The sequence below is a fragment of the Typopeltis vanoorti genome, chromosome 1 (assembly GCF_054136105.1).
Source record: "Typopeltis vanoorti isolate ZY-2024b chromosome 1, IOZ_Tvanoo_1.0, whole genome shotgun sequence".
Taxonomy (NCBI): domain Eukaryota; kingdom Metazoa; phylum Arthropoda; class Arachnida; order Uropygi; family Thelyphonidae; genus Typopeltis; species Typopeltis vanoorti.
Window position 1 is genome coordinate 18616322 of NC_143549.1, and position 19580 is coordinate 18635901.

A 19580-nucleotide genomic window follows, 5' to 3' on the forward strand; every position below is an offset into this window, starting at 1 on the left:
ATGACTTTACTACTTAAAAAAATTCACGATCATAAGAACAGTTCAGCTAACATTGCTGCCGCTAAAATTATAGAATTTGCAAAAACGAAAACGTGAGGTAGCTTATTCAAAAGCATTTTAACATGAGAAAGAAGTCTCTTGTAGAATATTCAGAACAGCATATTAAATTGCAAAGATAACCCAAGCTTTCAATGACTTCGAATCAGAAATTGACCTCCAAGAATTGAAGGGCAGTGATATGGGTTGAATTCTACAAATGCTTGTATGAATATAACAAATCATATTGGAACTGAAATGAAAAAAATCCTTTTTAAAAAAATAATAGAGTCAAACTATGAGATTTCCAGATAAATGCGATGGTAGATGTCAGGAAGGGCATCTGGTCGGAAAACTTCAGTGCCAACTCAAACTATGATTATGAGTCAAAGAGAAAATGATACAAGGGCTAGGGCGTACCCCTTAAGTGACGCATAGCCACATCGCCCTACAGCTGTGAGAAGTGGAAGAGGGCTACTGCATCAAGGGCAGGTGCGGTTAAAGAAGCGAGCTCAGCAGGTGGAGAAGGTGTTGCGAGTGGGAACACTGAATGTTGGAAGCATGACTGTAAGGGGAAGAGAGGTGGCAGACATGATGAGGAAGAGGAAGTTGGACATTTTATGTGTGCAGGAGACAATGTGGAAAGGGGGAAAGGCAAAGGAACTGGGAGATGGATATAAATTGTTCTACTCTGGAGCGAATAACGAGGGAAGAAATGGTGTAGGAATTGTGGTGTGTGGCAGAATGAAGGGTGAAGTACTGGACGTGGGTAGAAGGAACGACAGGATCATGCGAACGAAATTGGGTCTTGGAGAAGAGCAGGTGGTCGTATTATGTGTATATGCCCCGCAAGTTGGTTGTACAGCAGAGGAAAAAGATGAGTTCTGGAACGTGTTAGATGAAGAAATGAGGGAATTGGAAGAAAATGAGATGGTGATTGTCGGAGGAGACTTGAACGGGCACATAGGAAGACAGAATAGAGACTGTGAAAGGGTGCATGGTGGCCACAGAGTGGGAATGATGAATCAGGAAGGAGAGAGGGTTGTGGACTTTGCAGTAGCGTTTGATCTGGCAATTTGTTTGGCAATTTGTGGACCTCTTGTTTTTCTACAAGAGGGAAGAACATTTGATAACATTTAGGAGTGGTAACAACAGCTCACAAATTGACTACATTTTGACTAGAAGAAAACATCTTAAGGTTGTGACAAATTGTAAAGTAATTCCAACAGATCAAGTAGCACAACACCAACTACTGTGCGCAGACTTTAAAATAAGATCGAAGATAAGAACTTCTGGATGCCATGGGATGAAGACAATTAAGTGGTTTCGCTTAAAAGAGGAGAGTGTGAGGAATCGTTTTAGGGAGAGGGTGTTAGAGAGGATTTCGGATGGACTTGAAAGTGTACAAGATTGGTGGAAACATAATTCAAAAGTAATCCTGAGCTGTTCAGTCGAGGTGCTTGGTGAGACATCTGGAAAGATTAGAGAGCAGAAAGAGGGTTGGTGGTGGAATAATGATGTACAAGTGGCAGTGACAGCTAAGAGATAGGCAAAGCAGAAGTGGGATGAGTCGAGTGGAAGAGGACAGAGAGGTGTACGAAGAGAGAAAGCAAGAAGCCAAGAGAGTTGTGGCACAGGCAAAGGCCATGGCATATCAAGATCTGTATGATCAATTAGAAACAAAGGAAGGACAGAGAAAAATTTACCAACTAGCGAAATGTAGAAATAAAGCAGCAAAGGACATCTTACGTGTGAGGCAGATCAAAGATGCTGAAGGAAGAGTATTATGGAGGGATGTGGACATAAGAAACAGATGGAAAATATACTTTGAGGGACTTTTGAATGAGGAAAATGCAAGGACTCACAGAGGAGATGGGCAGCCTTCTAAGGGGATGGTGCAGAACATCAGTAGAATGGAAAATCGGTGGGCCCTGACAGAATTCCAGTGGAGGCATGGAAGGCACTGGGGGAAGAGGGAATTGACCTGCTGTGGGACCTGTTCATGAAAGTTGGCCGACAGGAAAATATACCCGAGGAATGGAGAGAGAGTACTCTTGTTCCCATCTACACTGGTAAAGGGGATGCACAAGACTGTAAAAATTACAGAGGAATAAAGTTGATGTCCCACACAATCAAGATCCTAGAAAGGGTTCTTGATGGTAGATTGAGGGAGGAGGTGGAGATTGCAAAGGAACAATTTGGCTTCATGCCTGGTAGATCAACAACAGATGCTATCTTTGGGTTACGACAGATGATGGAAAAATATCGAGAGAAACAAAGGGAGCTACATCTGGTATTTATTGATCTGGAGAAAGCATACGATAGAGTGCCAAGGCAAGAAGTCTGGAGGTGTCTGAGGGAGAAGAAGGTGCCAGAGAAATATGTCAGGTTGGTGCAGGAAATGTACAGAAATGTGAAGACAAGTGTTCGGACCTGTTTGGGACAGACAGAAAGTTTTCAAGTAACAGTTGGCTTGCATCAAATGTCAGCATTAAGTCCGTTTCTGTTTAATATTGTGATGGAGGTGGTAACAGAGGAGGTGAGAGAAGATGTGCCTTTTTCAATGTTGTATGCAGATGACATCTTGCTGTGTGCAGATTCAAGAGAAGAAGTGGGAACTAAACTGGAAAGATGGAGAAAAGTACTGGAAGAGAGAGGTATGAGACTGAGCAGAAGTAAGACAGAGTATATGTGTTGTGCAGTGGGCGGCAGCAGCCAGGAGACAGATCTGGAGCTGGAAGGAAATGTCATCAGGAAGTTGAGAGACTTTAGATACTTAGGTTCAACAATGGAAGAAGATGGAGGAGCTGAGAAGGAAGTGGGATGCAGGATACAAGCGGGTTGGAGGAACTGGAGGGAGATGGCTGGAGTGTTATGTGATAAGAGGGTGCCGATCAATCTGAAAGGCAAAATTTATAGGACAGTAGTGAGGCCAGCTATGACATATGCTATAGAAACTGTGGCCCTGAGGAAAAATAACGTCAGCATGATGGAAGTAGCAGAGATGAGAATGCTTAGGTGGATGTGCGGTGTGACCAGAAAGGATCGTCTGAGAAATGACTATGTCAGGGGAACAGTGAAAGTTATGAACTTAGGAGCGAAAATACAGGAGGCAAGGTTGAGATGGTTTGGTCATGCGATGAGGAGGGAGGACGAATATGTGGGAAGAAGGGTCATGCAGATGGATGTGCAAGGAAGGCGGAAGCGTGGGCGGCCAAAGAAGAGATGGAGGGACCTGGTAGAAGAGGACTTGAAGATGAAGAACTTGGATGTGGTGACAGCCCAAGACAGGAAGGTGTGGAGGAGACTCATTACAAACATTGACCCCACTTAAGTGGGAGAAGCTGCAGAAGAAGAAGAAGAAACTATGAGATTTCCCTTTTGTTTGATGAAAGCACCACTATTAGCCAGTTGTCATGATTAATAATATATGTACGCACAATGCTACCTGATATGGAGCAACGAACAAATATTTTTATTGATATTGTAGCATTAGAAAATGTTTCTGCACGATGTATTTTCCATATCTTGATGAATACTCTTAATAAATTAGGGTTTCATGCTGATTTTTTGAAGAAAAATCTTGTTGCTATTGCCTGTGATGGAGCAGCTGTGAAGTTGGGTATGAAAAAAGGAGTAGTAGCTTTGATTAAGCAACGTTATCCTCACATTTTGGTTTGGCATTGTGCCAACCATAGACTCGAGCTCTCTGTTGGTGATGTAAAAAAAAAATTCCAAAAACAAATCAACTACTTCAAGTTAATCAACCAAAATCAACCATTTCTTCACAAACCAGTGGTTAGTGGTTTTCTGATATTTTTGGGTGACTGGTGTTAAAGATTTTACTGTCTGAGTGGTTAGCACACCTGCTCTCCAAAAAAATGACTAACCAGTGGTCAGAAAATGCTAACTGCTCAGCCAGTAAAGACAGTCAAATCTCTAACACCAGTCACCCAAAAATGTCAGAAACTAGGCAAAGTAGCTGAAGTTCTTGACAAGGAAATTTTCACATTGAGTGGCTTCTAGTTTTAGAAGTGTTGGTGTGGAAAGATTATGAAGCACATGTGGCTCATTTTACAGCAGCGAAACATGATGAAAACAGAGACAAGTCTGAAAGAGTAATGTATGAAGGCCTTTTGTAGAAAATAACATGTTGATTTTGTTTTGGATCTTGGATTGATGTGTGATGCTCTCCAAGAATTGTCTGAGCTGAATGTTGAACTGCAAGCCAGGGATATTACACTCTACAAAACTCATTGCAGTATATCAAGGTAGATTCAGCTCTTTGAAAACAAAAGTCAATGGCGGGCCTTTTTATCGTGAAGCTGCAAGCAGTTGAAAATACAAACTTTAAAGGAGTGACTTTGGAGAATAGGGATAACCAGTCGATCAACAAATGTGAATCGTTCTCTTGATCCTACAAAATTTTATGACTGCTTGAAACAATGAATGGAAAATCGCCTTCTATCTGCAGAAGAGATGCAAATTCCAGAATGGACAAAAGTGTTGTATCCAGAACGTTGGCCAGATGGTGCTGAAAGGAATGGTACTTTCGGTGAGACCGAAGTGGAGAGTTTGTGTAAGAGGCTAAGAATTCCAGAACGACAGATTGTTAGAGGTTTTCGTGAATTTCTGACAGAGAAGAAGAAAATGCCTGCTGCAATATTGCAGTTAATAAACACTATCAACAGCATCCCCATTTCTACTGCTGAATGTGATCATGGCTTTTCTCAGATGAATCTGATTATCACACCGACAAGAACTTCTCTACAAATGAAGGCCATGAGTACACTGATGTTCATCAAACTGGTTGGGCCTCCTCTGCCTGTTTTTCAACCTTTACCATACGTCAATTACTAGTTCCTCAAAGACAGACATCTAGCAACAGACATGAAGAGTAAGAAATGAACTCGTGAAGATGGCAACACCAGTTTGATGAGCCCAATTTGGACGCTATTGTGAAAATTAAGGTATTTTTTAAACTTTTTTCACCTTTGGTTTAATGTTTTATTTCCGTTCGATATATATAATATTCATTTGTCAAAAATAAAAGAATGAGAGCTTCAAAGGCCTGATATGTTTTGATTTTCTTGTGTTAGGGAATGAGATGGTAGAGTTCCGGTAAGCTTATATTTAGAAAAAAAGCCCTGCATATATATATCATCAAAAATCATCATCATCAGCTAATGCCTTTTATTTCCGTATAGGGAGTAGGCGAGGCCATTTTAGCCCTGTCTAACTTTTAGAGACTGAATGGGCAGTTCAGTCTCCACTGGTAGCCAATCAGAGATAGCTGGTCCAAGGTTATCACTAATTAAATGGCATGTGGTGAAGAAGGTGGCTAGAGAGTGCCGCCATCTCGTGGTCCATAGCCCTAACACTATATTTCATTTCTGAAATAGTGTGGGTTCTACAGTCGATTTTCTTGAGTTTACAGGAGGTTTTTTTTTTCTCCCAGAGTTTCTGGGAGAAAAAAAAAACTGTTTGCCTGTGCCAGAGATCAACTAACTCGAGAACCAGTCGAAAAAAGGCTTAAAAAAATTTCCTCTAGTCTCTGACTAGATTCAAAAGTGACTGTGCAAACACCACTTCCACTGAGCTACACAGGCTTCCTCATATATATATATATATATATATATAATGTCCTCGTGCTTGGCTGCTCGAAGTTAGACCTAGGTTCAAGTCTGACTGGAGGAACTTTTTCTAAGCCTATCTTCAACCGCTTCCCGAGTTACTCAATCTCTGGCGCGGGCAAGTGGGTTTTTCGTCCTGTAAACTCGAAGAAAAAAAAAAATCGACAGTAAATCTACATTTTTTCAGACAATAACATATCCCGTTAGGGTTAGGCACCAAGAGATGGCAGCACTTGTTTGCTGGTCTCTTCATCAGTAGCTGCCTAGAATTAGTGATAGCCATGGGTAAGCTATCTTTCGTTGGCTAACGCTGGAGACTGAATTACCCACTCAGTCTCCAAAAGCTAGATAAGGTATAAAGGCCTCACCTACTCCCTGTTAGGGAATAAAAGGTGTTAGCTTTTTTTCTAATATATATATATATATATATGATTTGCTAGTTTCAAACTGAAATATGAGTAAGAGTGGATAGAGTGCATGCTTTTCTCACATTTGATTTTCCACCTCAGTTCTTGCTGACATAACTCAGATATAGGCTTTCTTCTTCATGTAGCTTCCTCAGTGAGAGGGTGCAGCACCTTGTCCTCCCAGTTCTCTCTGTTGGTGGCTTTCCTTTTTGTCTCTGCATAGCCATGTGATCCTGTCCATGATCTTATATCTTCAAGCCATGTCCTTCATTTTTTGCCTCTTGATCCTTTTCCCATAATTTTTCCTTCTAAAACTGTTAGTATCCTCTGTCCTGCTGAATCTCTCAGTACATGTCCTGCCAATCTCATTTTTCTCTGGATCATTTCCTGTAATAGAGATCTCTGTGTTCTCATTCTCTGTAGGACATCTGTATTTGCCACATGTTCTGTCCATGGGAATTTCAGAGCTCTCCTATAGCACCACATTTCAAAGGCCATTATCTGTTCCTTATTCCCTTCTTGAATATCCAGGTCTCACTTCCATACGTGAAAATTGGCCACACTAATGTTCTTATCATTCTTTTCTCATATTTGTAGATTTAGGGACTCAAAAACACACGTGTTGAACAGATTATTTTATTAATTACAAATAAAATAAAACTTGACGTTTCGACCTCTATATCGAGGTCATCATCGGAAGAATACAACTGTATACAGAACCAAGCTACATGCTCATGCTTTCTATATCAGTAAACCAAATCTACGTAGTTAATAAATCTTTTTTCTAGCCTGACCTCTAGTGATAGAAAGGAAAAACAAAAATAAATAAAGAAATAAAATTATATATAAAAAAAAAATATATATAGATATATATATAAAAAAAAATACATATATATAGATATATATATAAAAAAAATTATACATATATTATAAATAGATAAATGCAACTACAATAAACTGTTAGAGTCCTCATGTATTAATATTCTGGATAGTTACAAAATGATTTCTTTCAGTTGCTATTGAATGTTCTAAACACTTCACCAGGTCACCCGGTTGTCTTCTTGTAGTGGGAATTTTTCTAATGCTAGTTTAGGATGTTATACAGGTACGTCCACACATGGCCCGAAGAAACGACAAAAAAATTAATACCTCAGTATGCCCGTGCGCCCAGAATTTATGGCCTGCCAAAAATACATAAACCTGGCACACCACTTCGCCCGATTGTTGAAGGAATTGACAGCCCAAATTATCTCTTAGCAAAAAAATTAGCTGCCACACTCAAGGAATTGGTAGGTCAGTCCCCTTCCTACATAAAAAATACACAACATTTCATCAGTAAAATCAAAAACATTACACTCACCGACCAAGATTTATTAGTCAGCTTTGACATAACTTCCCTTTTCACCAATGTCCCAATCAATGACACGATCTTGCTACTACAGAACATATTTCCACATGACATCACGGCCCTTTTTGCCCACGTACTCCGCTCCGGATATTTCGTATGGCAAAACAATTTTTACCTTCAAAAAGAAGGTACAGCCATGGGCTCACCACTTTCTCCCCCAATAGCTAACTTTTATATGGAAGACTTGGAGCAACGTGCTCTAGAGACAGCATGTCTAAAGCCCAAAATCTGGCTCAGATACGTCGACGATGTTTTCGCCATTTGGCCCCACGGCCGCGAAGCTCTAAATACATTCCTTAGCCGCCTAAACAAACAACACAAACGTATCCAATTCACCATTGAAATGAAAAAAAAAAAGACTCTCTTCCTTTCCTAGACATACTTGTCACACGTCTTCCCTCTGGCTGTCTCTCCTTCTCAGTTTACCGCAAACCTACACACACAGGCCAATACATACACAAAAATTCTTACCACCACCCAACACAAAAATTAGGTGTCATAAGTACCCTTAAACACAGAGCCTTAACTATTTGTTCAAATGAACAGGCTCTAAACCAAGAATACAAAATCATCAACCAAACATTTATCAAAAATGGATACAATAAAAAAACTATTCACAAGATCCTCCATAAAGATACCAGTAAGAACAAAAAAGATTTCAAGAATGCCATTGCCATTCCTTATGTTAGAGGCATTTCTGAAAAAATAGACAGAACACTTCGCAAATACAACATTAAAACCACCTTTAAACCCCCAAATAAGCTAAGACACCTACTCAGTTCCTCTAAAGATCCTCTTCCACACCTAGTACACCCAGGGGTATACAAAATACACTGCACATGTAACATACCATACATAGGGGAAACAGGGCGAACTATCCCAATCAGACAAGATGAACACAAACGACACATTAAATACCTCCACTTCAGTAAAACAGGCCTTTCTGACCATGCACTCCAAACATACCATAGAATTGACTGGAAAAATACCAAGTCCCTACACCGCACCAAAACCTGGTTTGAGAGAAAATTTAAAGAGTCTTGTGAAATGCTCCAACACAACCCAAATCTCAACAAAAATGATGGCCTCACCATTTCAAGAATGTGGAGGACCCATCTACAACCTGTATAACATCCTAAACTAGCATTAGAAAAATTCCCACTACAAGAAGACAACCGGGTGACCTGGTGAAGTGTTTAGAACATTCAATAGCAACTGAAAGAAATCATTTTGTAACTATCCAGAATATTAATACATGAGGACTCTAACAGTTTATTGTAGTTGCATTTATTTATTTATAATATATATATAATTTTTATATGTATATATATATATATATATATATATATATTTTTTTTTTTTTTTTTTATATAATATTATTTCTTTCTTTATTTCTTTTTGTTTTTCCTTTCTATCACTAGAGGTCAGGCTAGAAAAAAGATTTATTAACTACGTAGATTTGGTTTACTGATATAGAAAGCATGAGCATGTAGCTTGGTTCTGTATACAGTTGTATTCTTCCGATGATGACCTCGATATAGAGGTCGAAACGTCAAGTTTTGTTTTATTTGTAATTAATAAAATAATCTGTTCAACACGTGTGTTTTTGAGTCCCTAAATCTACAAATATGAGTGCTGATCACCATGTTACCTTAAAAGAAAGAATTATCATTCTTTTCTTTGTCTCGATACCCACAGAACTTCTGAGCAGATCTTTATTTTTCCAGAAGGCATCTTTAGCTATGGCTGTTCTTATTTTTATTTCTTTATCTTGCTTTCCATCTGCAGTAAAGTAGGTGTAAATATTTGTATTCTGTTGTATGTTCAATTTTCTTATTGTTTATGAATATTTCTGGCTCGGATCTGTTTTCTTTTGAGATTTTCATTAATTTGGTTTGTTTTGCATTAATATCTAATCCAAATTCTTTACCTTCTTCAATTTGTTGAAGAAGGTAAAGAATTTGTTTATTAATTTGTTTCTGTTTTCTGCTATTAGAATGGTATCATCAGCATATCTAAGATTGTTGTATTTTATACCATTGATACTAATTCCTATTTTTTGTTTTTCAGTCTTTTTCTTCACTGCCTCACTATAGATATTAAATAGATTTGGTGAAAGGATACAACCTTGTCTAACTCCTCTTTTTATTTTCACTTCAGAAGTCTTAGAGTTAAACAGCTGCATTTTCTGATTGGTGTAAATCATTTTTATAATCTTAAGTACATGATCTTCTATGTCTAATTTATCTAATATATTGAACATTGTATTATGTTTTACCCGGTCAAAAGCCTTCTGAAAGTCTATGAAGCATATGTAAATGTTCCTATTTCTTTCAAGTGATCTTTCTATTAGTACTTTTAGTTCCAGGATGGCATTAATGGTTCCCATTCCTCTTCTGAAGCCTTTCTGTTGTTCACTGAATTCACCGTTTATGGCTCTTTCAATTTGTTTGTTAATGATGGTTAAAATAATTTTAGATGCATTGGGATATTAGGCTCACAGTTCTGTAATCCTCAAAATTTTGTGCATTATGTTTCTTTGGAATTGGTATGCAGATAGATGTTGTAAAAACTTCAGGTAATTGTATTGTTTTATAGATGTCCTGAATAGATTCTACTAAATAGTTGTTATTATTGCCAGTCAAAGCTTTCTAAATAGTTGTTATTATTGCCAGTCAAAGCTTTCAGCAGCTCAGCCAGAATATTATCACATCCAGGGGGTTTATTATTAGCAAGATTCTTAATTACATGTTCTACCTCCTTTTTTGTAGGTAGAGTAGCATCTGTTGTTACATTTAACTTAAGTTATTGTGACTCATCTATCATGTTACCATCATCATCATAGAGATCTGATAAGTACTCCATCCATCTTCCATGTATCTTTTCCTTTTCAATGAGTATGTTTTCATCTTTGTCCTTGATGTTATTAGAATGTGTATGTTTTGCTCTTCCATCAAGTTCTTTCACTTTCAGGAATGCTTCTCTGGTTCTGTTTCTATTTTGTAATTCTTCTATCTTAGTGCACTGCCTATTTATCCAGTTTTCTTTCAGTCTTCTGCATAACTATTTGATTCTTTTATCCAAAGTTTTATATCTTAACCTTTCTTCTTCATTTGCTACTCGTTTCCATGTTCTTCTTTCATCGATAAGGTTGATTACCTCTTGAGTTATCTATGTTTTGTTCTTTCTTTCTTTCTTGTTTATTGATGTGGTTTTTAGCAGATGTTTTGATAGCTGCTTGTAGTCTATTCCACTGAGAGGGTTCATTTTCGTTTGCAATTCAGACAGCAGTTCTGAAATATTTTCATTAAATTTTGATTTTATTATCTGATTTTGTACCATTTGCAGATCCCATTTTAGGGGTTGACTTCTTTTAAATTTTATTGTTTTCAGGCAAATATTCATCTTCATTAAGACCAGTCTGTGATCAGATCCACAGTCAGCACTTGGCATCACCTCTGAGTTCCGTATTCCATTGATGTAACGTTTACTGACTACAGTATAGTCTAATTGATTTTTGTATCTTCCATTCGTACTTTCCCATGTGTATCTTGCTGTTGGTTTTTGCTCAAAATAAGTGTTAGTTATGATGAGATTGTGCTTGTTACAGAAATCAATCAGCTTTTGTCCTCTCTCATTCTGAATTCCTAGTCCAAATGGACGTCCCCACATGTGTAGATGTTCTCTCTGATCCAACTTTTGCATTCCAGTCACCCATAGCACAAATAACTCAATCTTTCTTGCCTCCGACTTCCTTTATACACCATTCTGTTTCATCATACATGATATCTATTTCTGCTTCCTCATTCTGTTCTGTAGGAGCATATATTTGAATGATCAACTCAGATATAGGCTTTATCATTTGTTATGTTATTTACATTACTCTTTACTATATTTCTATGGTGTTTCAATACCCACCTGATATTTATACTATGTATTCTTATCAACGTCCTCTCTTGGATATCTTACATTTTTCTCTATTTTACCTGTTTATTTGCTAGGAACTTTTGATAAGTTTTCTTTTCTTTCATTATGTCAGTGTTAACTTCTTGAATCCACCATGGAGTTCTGATTTTTCTTTCCTTGCAAGTAACTTCATGTCTTCCAAGCTGAATAACTGAACATTTGTAGTTTGCCATCAAGACTCCATAGCTTGGTTCTATGTTTTCAAAATCTTTTATTTTTTTGCCAATAATATTTGTATTTTTTAGTCTACACTTCACTTTTAAAAGCTACTCAACTTAATTCTTTTTATTGCTTTCTTAGATATTTTCCTTTTCAATATTGTATTCATTTATACCCTACTTAAAAATTTGAAACTTAATTTCTTAAACTTGAAATTCCAATTCCATTTTATACTCTTGTACAGTGCTTCCCAAACTTATGGATGTAAAGGCCCCTTTGGAAAAATTAAAATATTTCACAGCCCCCATCAAAACAAAAATCATAATACAGACATATATTATTGTAATATTTATTGTATTTATATTCAATACAAAATATACACAGCGAATATTGCAAAAATCAAATGCAGATATTACATTTTTAGAATCTTACATACACATTTGACACACCATGTTATCTTATATTTTTATATAGATAGATGTTATCTATCTTATTAGTCTTGAAACATTTTAAATTTGTTTTCATTATTTCACAGTCCCCAAGGGGGACGCAGCCCACAGTTTGAGAAGTGCTGCTCTAGTATCCTGAACCAGTCTGAATATATCGTTATCAACTATAACATAGTTCAGTAAGACTTTGCTTATGTCTTTTCATGTGAATTGAAGCTTATCTTTATTAGTAATGGCTAGTCTTCTTTGTCCTGAAGAGAAGCAAAAGGAAAGCTAATAATAATCCAGCATATTATTATTAGCTTTGCTCTTTTTTCCCAGCTATTCTCAAAACATTTCTACATGTCTGGGATTAATACCCTATTGTGTTGTTTAGATATCCAACAAGGACCAACTTTTTAATTTTCTTTAGGTCATCTGCTTTCTATTCTAATGATGTGATAAATTACTCCACTTCTTCCTTCGGATTGTCTTAGCTGCATTGTCCAATTCCCTACTTTGAAGTTTCTCCCTTTAACTCTTAAAATTGGCTTTCAGTGAAGACGTTTATATTGGTGTTCAGTGCTCTTTGCTACTTCTTTCTTCAGAATAATAAACAAAGGTTTAGCCATCTTTATTTCAGTAACACCAATTATGTCCATGCTAGTTTTACTTATTTTTCTTGATACTTCAATTAATGGTGGTGCCTGTCTTCAGTTCTGCTAACATGTTTTTTTCTGTAGCTAGAACAAACACCCCCCTTAATGATGATACAATCATATGACTCATATTATTTATAATATCTTATAAAATTTTTTTCAGTGCTCATATTAAATGAAGGGTGCAGGGGAAAAAACAACTTCAGTCCACGATATTGACTTCCGAAAAAAAATTAATTAAATTTTCCTTGTTGTCAAAATGCAAGTAAACATAGCATAACAAAATAAAAAAATAATAGATATGGTAAATTCATGTATATTAAGCATAATTAATTTAAATAGTACTTAAAAATTAAAAAAACAAATGGCAAATAATGGCCTAAAGTTGTTTTTCCCCTGTACCCTTCAAATGATATTACAGATTAATATACATAATAAATTTGCTTCTAATATTCAGTGAATTCATTGATATATAAGCTGATTTTCGAAAGTTAGTAAATTATATATAAAAGAAAAATGTTTTTTTTTTTTTTTGAAGGTTGAGGAAAATGCGTTCCTTCCAGTAGATCTTCTGAATTATCGACCATATTTCAGGTGATTACAAATATGTGTAATGTAAAGCAAACTTTTCTATGTTTTGTTTTTTTTTTTTGATAATTTAACAAAGTCTTAAATAAATTAATCTTTTATATTATGTTATTAAATACAGAGAAATAGAACCCTAGTAGCAGGTTATCTCACGTGCAGATTACTCTCTCTCTGTGTGTTAAGGCTTAAATGCTGGGACAAACTCATGTTAGAGGCTTAATGGAGAGTGAAACACCACTGAGAAAGAATTAAAAATATTATTTAAATTCTTCCAATATTTCATCTCAGTCACTGACACAGCATTAGGGATTACATTATGAGACTTGTAGCGTGTGCACACACACACACAAAGGCAACACAAAACTAAATGAAACACATGGACAAAAGACTAGAGTCCTAACTAGATAGTATGCCTTCTCAGTTTCGGAGGTTTAGGTAGCATAAACTGCAATTACGAAGTATTAGCATTTTCCATATTTTGGGAAATGCAACTGTATTCATTTGAATTAGGCTGATTTCTGGGAGCAGCTACAGATTCCAAAATAGTCTTTCTCTTCTAAATTTACTGAGATAGAGCATGGTGGTCTTTTTCCTACAGATTCTGTGAGCCATATCTAAAGCATGGTTCACAAGGATCAATTGACTATAGTCGTGACTGCAGATGTATTTTTTTGATGTAGATTGATCTTCTTGTCTGTCCATAGTAGGCAAACTTGTGGGAACAAGGCACTTTGTATACTTCAAACACAGAGAGAGGAGGGAGTTGATCTTGAGTAGTATACATTCTGTGAGCCATATCTAAAGCATGGTCCACAAGGATCGATTGACTATAGTCGTGACTGCAGATGTATTTTTTAATGTAGATTGATCTTCTTGTCTGCCCATAGTAGGCAAACTTGTGGGAACAAGGCACTTTATAACACAGAGAGAGGAGGGAGCTGATCTTGAGTAGTACACATTGTGTGGTCATTAAATAGTGAGACTGATTGCAACAATTATGTTGGAGGTTTAATGGATTTTTTACAACACTCAAAAAGAATTAAAATAGAATTTAATACTTCCTATATTTCGTCCTAGTCACTAGGACATCTATGGGGATTACAAAAACAATTAATGTAACATGCACACAAAATCTTACAATACTAAGCCCAACCACGTGGGTGACACTAAAGTCCTATCTAGGTGGAGCGCCCTCTAAGGGCGGTCGTAGGTGGCCTAGAATGTAAGGTGGAACCTGTGGTGATGAGTGTTTCCCAAATCTTCGGAAGCTTAATGCAACTGTATTTATTTAAATTTGGTTGGTTTCTGAGAGCTGCTGCTGCTTCTAAGAAAAGTCTCTCTTGAATTTGCTGTGGTGGAGCATGGTGGTTTTCTTCCATGATACTCTGTGGGTGGTGTCCAACACATGGTCAGCCAAGCCTGAATGGCCATAGTTGTGTTTAACGATGCATGACTTGTGTTCCTCCAGGCAGATGGATGCTGATCTGCCTGTCTGTGCGTACTTTGGACAGACAGGCAGATCAGCATCCATCCGCCTGGAGGAACACAAGTCATGCATCGTTAAACACAACTATGGCCATTCAGGCTTGGCTGACCATGTGTTGGACACCACCCACAGAGTATCATGGAAGAAAACCACCATGCTCCACCACAGCAAATTCAAGAAAGAGAGACTTTTCTTAGAAGCAGCAGCAGCTCTCAGAAACCAACCAAATTTAAATAAATACAGTTGCATTAAGCTTCCGAAGATTTGGGAAACACTCATCACCACAGGTTCCACCTTACATTCCAGGCCACCTACGACCGCCCTTAGAGGGCGCTCCACCTAGATAGGACTTTAGTGTCACCCACGTGGTTGGGCTTAGTATTGTAAGTTTTTGTGTGCATGTTACATTAATTGTTTTTGTAATCCCCGTAGATGTCCTAGTGACTAGGATGAAATATAGGAAGTATTAAATTCTATTTTAATTCTTTTTGAGTGTTGTAAAAAATCCATTAAACCTCCAACATAATGTCCTCACAGCACTTAAGCCTCTACACAAGAATGATTGCAACAATGTGGTTTGTTATTACAATTGTACAACTTAATTGTTATCCTCTTCAACATACTTACCTCCTCTATGTATACACCGTTGCATATGAATTTTCCATTGTTGGAAGCAGTGCTGCAAGTGACCAGGTGTTATCTGCTTCAGTTTCCTCCTTTACGTCATCCACTGACACTGAAAATGGGTGCCCTTCAATGCAGATTTCAACTTTGGAAAAAGGTAAAAGTCACATGGAGCTAAGTCCAGTGAGTAAGGTGGATGGTCCAACACTGGGATCTTCTCCCACGTCGCTGAAAATGAAAAAAGCAAGAATGAGTAAGTCAAAACTGAAGGCAGTGCTGTTAGATTTTTTTTTTTTATTTATTTATTTTTATTTTTTTGTATCAATGGCATTGTAATGGTTGAATGGGTACAAGAGGGTCAGACAGTTAACCAACATTATTACCTTGAGGTTCTGGCCAAGCTGAGAAAATGAGTGAGGAAGAAGAGACCCGATCTGTGGAAGAACACTGCTCCAGCCCACAGTGCACTGTCTATTAAGCAGTATCTGGCTGATTAGAACATCCTAGTGTTGGACCATGCATCTTTCTCGCCGGACTTAGTTCCATGCAAATTTTACCTTTTTCTAAAGTTGAAATCCTTATTAAAGGGCACCCATTTTCAGTCAGTGGATGAGGTAAAGGAGAGGCAATACTTGAAACAGATAACACCTGATGACTTGCAGTACTGCTTTCAACAATGGAAAATTCGTATTCAACGGTGTATTGATAGAGGAGGGAAGTATGTTAAAGGCATCGCTAGATTAAGACCCATAGAGGCCCTAAGCACTTAAAAGATTTTGGTGATGTATATGTAATTCAAAATATAAACAATAATAAACCATAAAATAAATTTTTATTTTTCAAAATGAAACAAAACTTATAGTAAGATGGAAAATAATGTATATTTTTGTATACTTCAACTTTATTTAGATTTGAAAAGTTTTCTCCTACTTTTTTTAATTGCAAAGTCTTTGATTAGATCCTCAAAATTAATCTTACATAACACATCTACTTCTATACTTAATAGAGATAAGGCATTCAACCTGCCTTGTTGCATAGTTGTTCTGATGGGATTTTTAATATACTTCAACTGAGAAAATGAACGCTCAGCTGAGCAATTTGTGACCATTAATGTTAAAAATATACGAAAGGCAATGTCTACATTTGGAAAGGCACACTCAATATTGTCTTTTACAATTATTTTATAAAGTTCAGCATGACTGAATCTTGTTTTTACATTTTTTGTTGCACTGAACTTATGGTGCACATATGAGTGAAACTGCTGAAGCTCAACTGAGAAATTAGTGTTCAAGTCCTCTGGGTAAGCATCAATCAGCTTTTGACAACACTGAGAATACCTTTCAATTTCAGTAGATGATGAAGTCACTGAAGTAGCATTATGTGGCACATCACTTAGAAAAGAAAATCTCTGATATTTCTTTGTATATCTCTCCTCTCCTCATCTCAGTTTCAAGTTTGTCAACAATTGTATAAAAGGTGGTGATACGAAATTTATCTCTGGCATTCAGGTATACTTCTGGAGCATCTCCGTCATTGGGTACCTTCTTTCTGATATGTTTGCGAGTTTGAGCTGCCTTGTAATCAACATGTGGTAGCACTTCTTTTGTAGCTGATTCATATCTTTCAAATTCATTTCGTGAAGCACACAATTGGTCAGTGATCCATACAGATCTGCACATGTTTTTAAGTTGACATCCTCATTCTGTAGAACTTACTCTATGAAAATTTTGCAAAATCTCATTCCAAAAATTCAACATAAAAACGAATTCTTGCTCTTGCATCTTATTATCTGCTTCTCTTCTAGTGTCTCCCTTTTGTGACTGGTCTTCGACTATACAGTCTAATGCTTCTAAAATTTGAAGGAAAGATTTCAAAATTGCTGCTGTTGCCATAGCATGTGCCTCCCATCTGGTATCAGAGAGGGATTTTAAGACATTTTCATTTCCAATACAACCTTTAAGAATTGTCCACCGGGCTGAAAAAAAGGTATAGAGCAACGCCACTATAGAGAAGAAATTAACCGCCTCTTAACAGCAGTCCACAGCACTTTGGCTTACCGAATTTAGTGAATGAGCTGCACAGGACAACACATATATAGCAAACTTGTTTGTTTCTAAAATTTTTTGCTGCATCCCCTTATTAGCAGCATTGTCATAAGACTGACCCCTACATTTTGAAAAGTTTAGCTGACAAACTTTACGTAAGTACTGCAACACCTGATTTGCCATTTCATCACTGGTATGGCTTTTCATTTCCAAAAATGTTAAAAAGCGTACAATAGGCTGTCCATCTTTTAAGTACCTAAGTACAACACTTAACTGTTCAATATATGACAGATCTGGTGTTGAATCAACTGCTAAAATAACCAGAAGATTTTACTTCATCAACAATAAGCACGTGGACCTTTTGAGCCATCAGTTGAATGAGTTCCTCACAGGTGACTTTGGACAGATAAGAAGGATTTTCTTTGCCACAATTTTCATATTTTGCAATGTGACCTGCTAAAAATGGATCAAACTGACTTATGAGCTCAAGCAGCCCTAAAAAGTTCCCATTTTGCAATGATCCAAATCTTTCTTCTGTTCCTCGAAAAGCCAAGCCACGTTCAGCTAACGTACGAATAACAGCTATGACATGCCTCAGGACATGTTCCCAGTAATCACACGCTTCCTGAATTTGTTTTTCCAACTATTGTCCCAACCCTACACCTTGTCTGTGAGTTAAGTATGTTAGCATAGAGTCTCGGTGAGTAGTGCTTTTTTCATGTTGATCAATTACAATAGCATTTCACCAGTCACTGAACCCTTCTCTTGTAACAAAATGTGAGAAATTTTTTGGAGCAAACAGTTTACAAACAAAACAATAAACTGATCCTGTTAATGGTGAATACAATACCCACTCTCTCTTGTATTCCTCACCATTGGCTTTTGTCCCAACAAAAAGTTTCTGCGAACAGTATCTTACTGGTTTGCCACTACTGAAATGTCGGTAAGACATCAAATGGCCCATTGTGGTGTTGACAGTCACAATAAGCCACATCATCAGTAGAGAAATCAAGCCAGAACCCTGGATCTTTTGCTATATTTACTTCATCTTTTGCAGACTGAATCGTTTCACCACCATCACCATGCCCACTAAACTTTCATTTTGAGCAGTTATTTCAACCTCAGAATGTTTTGTAAAGCAACTTGCATCAACATTTGTAGTAGAGATATCAAGAGAATTTACAAAGTGAGGTCAGTAGTGAGAACATGTGCTAGATGGACCTGCTTGTGACACCTTGATGATTCCAACATCATCATATTTTGATTTTGAAGTGATCAAAGTGGTATTTGTGGCCACTTCTGATGACAGAGATTGGCTCTGATCAGGAATTGGTATATAATGTTGTGGAACTTGTGTGAAGAAATCAGTCATCTTTGCAGTCTTGGAGTCTTAATTCCAAAACTCTTCTCTTGTTTCTTTTTTTTTTTTTTTGATAATTTTCGCTTTTGTGCACCACTTGACTGAACACGTTTCATCTTGGTTCTTGGGATCTGTTAAATACAGAAATAAAAAGATTATTTTGTTGAATATTAGGTGGTAATCAACACAGTTACACATATCACAGGCAAAATCATACAAACAATTTAATTTTCAGCTTACATCTGAATCTTGTGCTTTCGTGCTTTAATTAACTCTTATTTTACTGGAGTCGCATTTCTGCGAAAGCTAGGTATTTTACCGGAGGCACGTTTCTGAGACCACCACAAGATTTGTTTTATATTTGACCTAAAACAGACAGGAAAATAAAAAATAAAATGGTTACCTTAATTATAAAAAATTACCTCATTTGATGCAATGGTAGTGCCAGAAAGCGTCGTGAGCAATAATACTGTGTAAACGAACCGATATGCACGTGGTTAGAGTTTTATTAGGCCTTCTACAGGTCATTATTTATTGAAACAAAGTAGGTAACAGTAAGAAAAGATAAAAAGAATGAAAAACTAATTAAAAGTTAATTTTAATTAAATTCTTCATCTAACTAAAGCAGAAATTCTGTGGTGCCCCCTTTCCATGATGCCCTAAGCACGTGCTTATTTTGCTTAATGGTTAATCCAGCCCTGGTTAAAGGGGATAACAATGAAGTTGTACAATTGTAATAATAAACCACATTTTTACAACTTGTCTCATTATTTAATAGCCA

The 19580-nt window shown here is 36.9% G+C and overlaps 1 protein-coding gene across 5 annotated transcripts in view; it reads left to right on the forward strand.

The window, feature by feature from the left end:
• Positions 1 to 19580, forward strand: part of Fancd2 (Fanconi anemia complementation group D2) — an 883021-nt gene that overhangs the window by 522426 nt on the left and 341015 nt on the right. For all 5 annotated transcript variants that reach the window (XM_090413132.1, XM_090413256.1, XM_090413216.1 and 2 more), the window contains one exon: positions 13235 to 13290. In XM_090413132.1, the coding sequence (XP_090269258.1) occupies positions 13235 to 13290 (56 nt within the window). The remainder of the gene's footprint in view (positions 1 to 13234; positions 13291 to 19580) is intronic.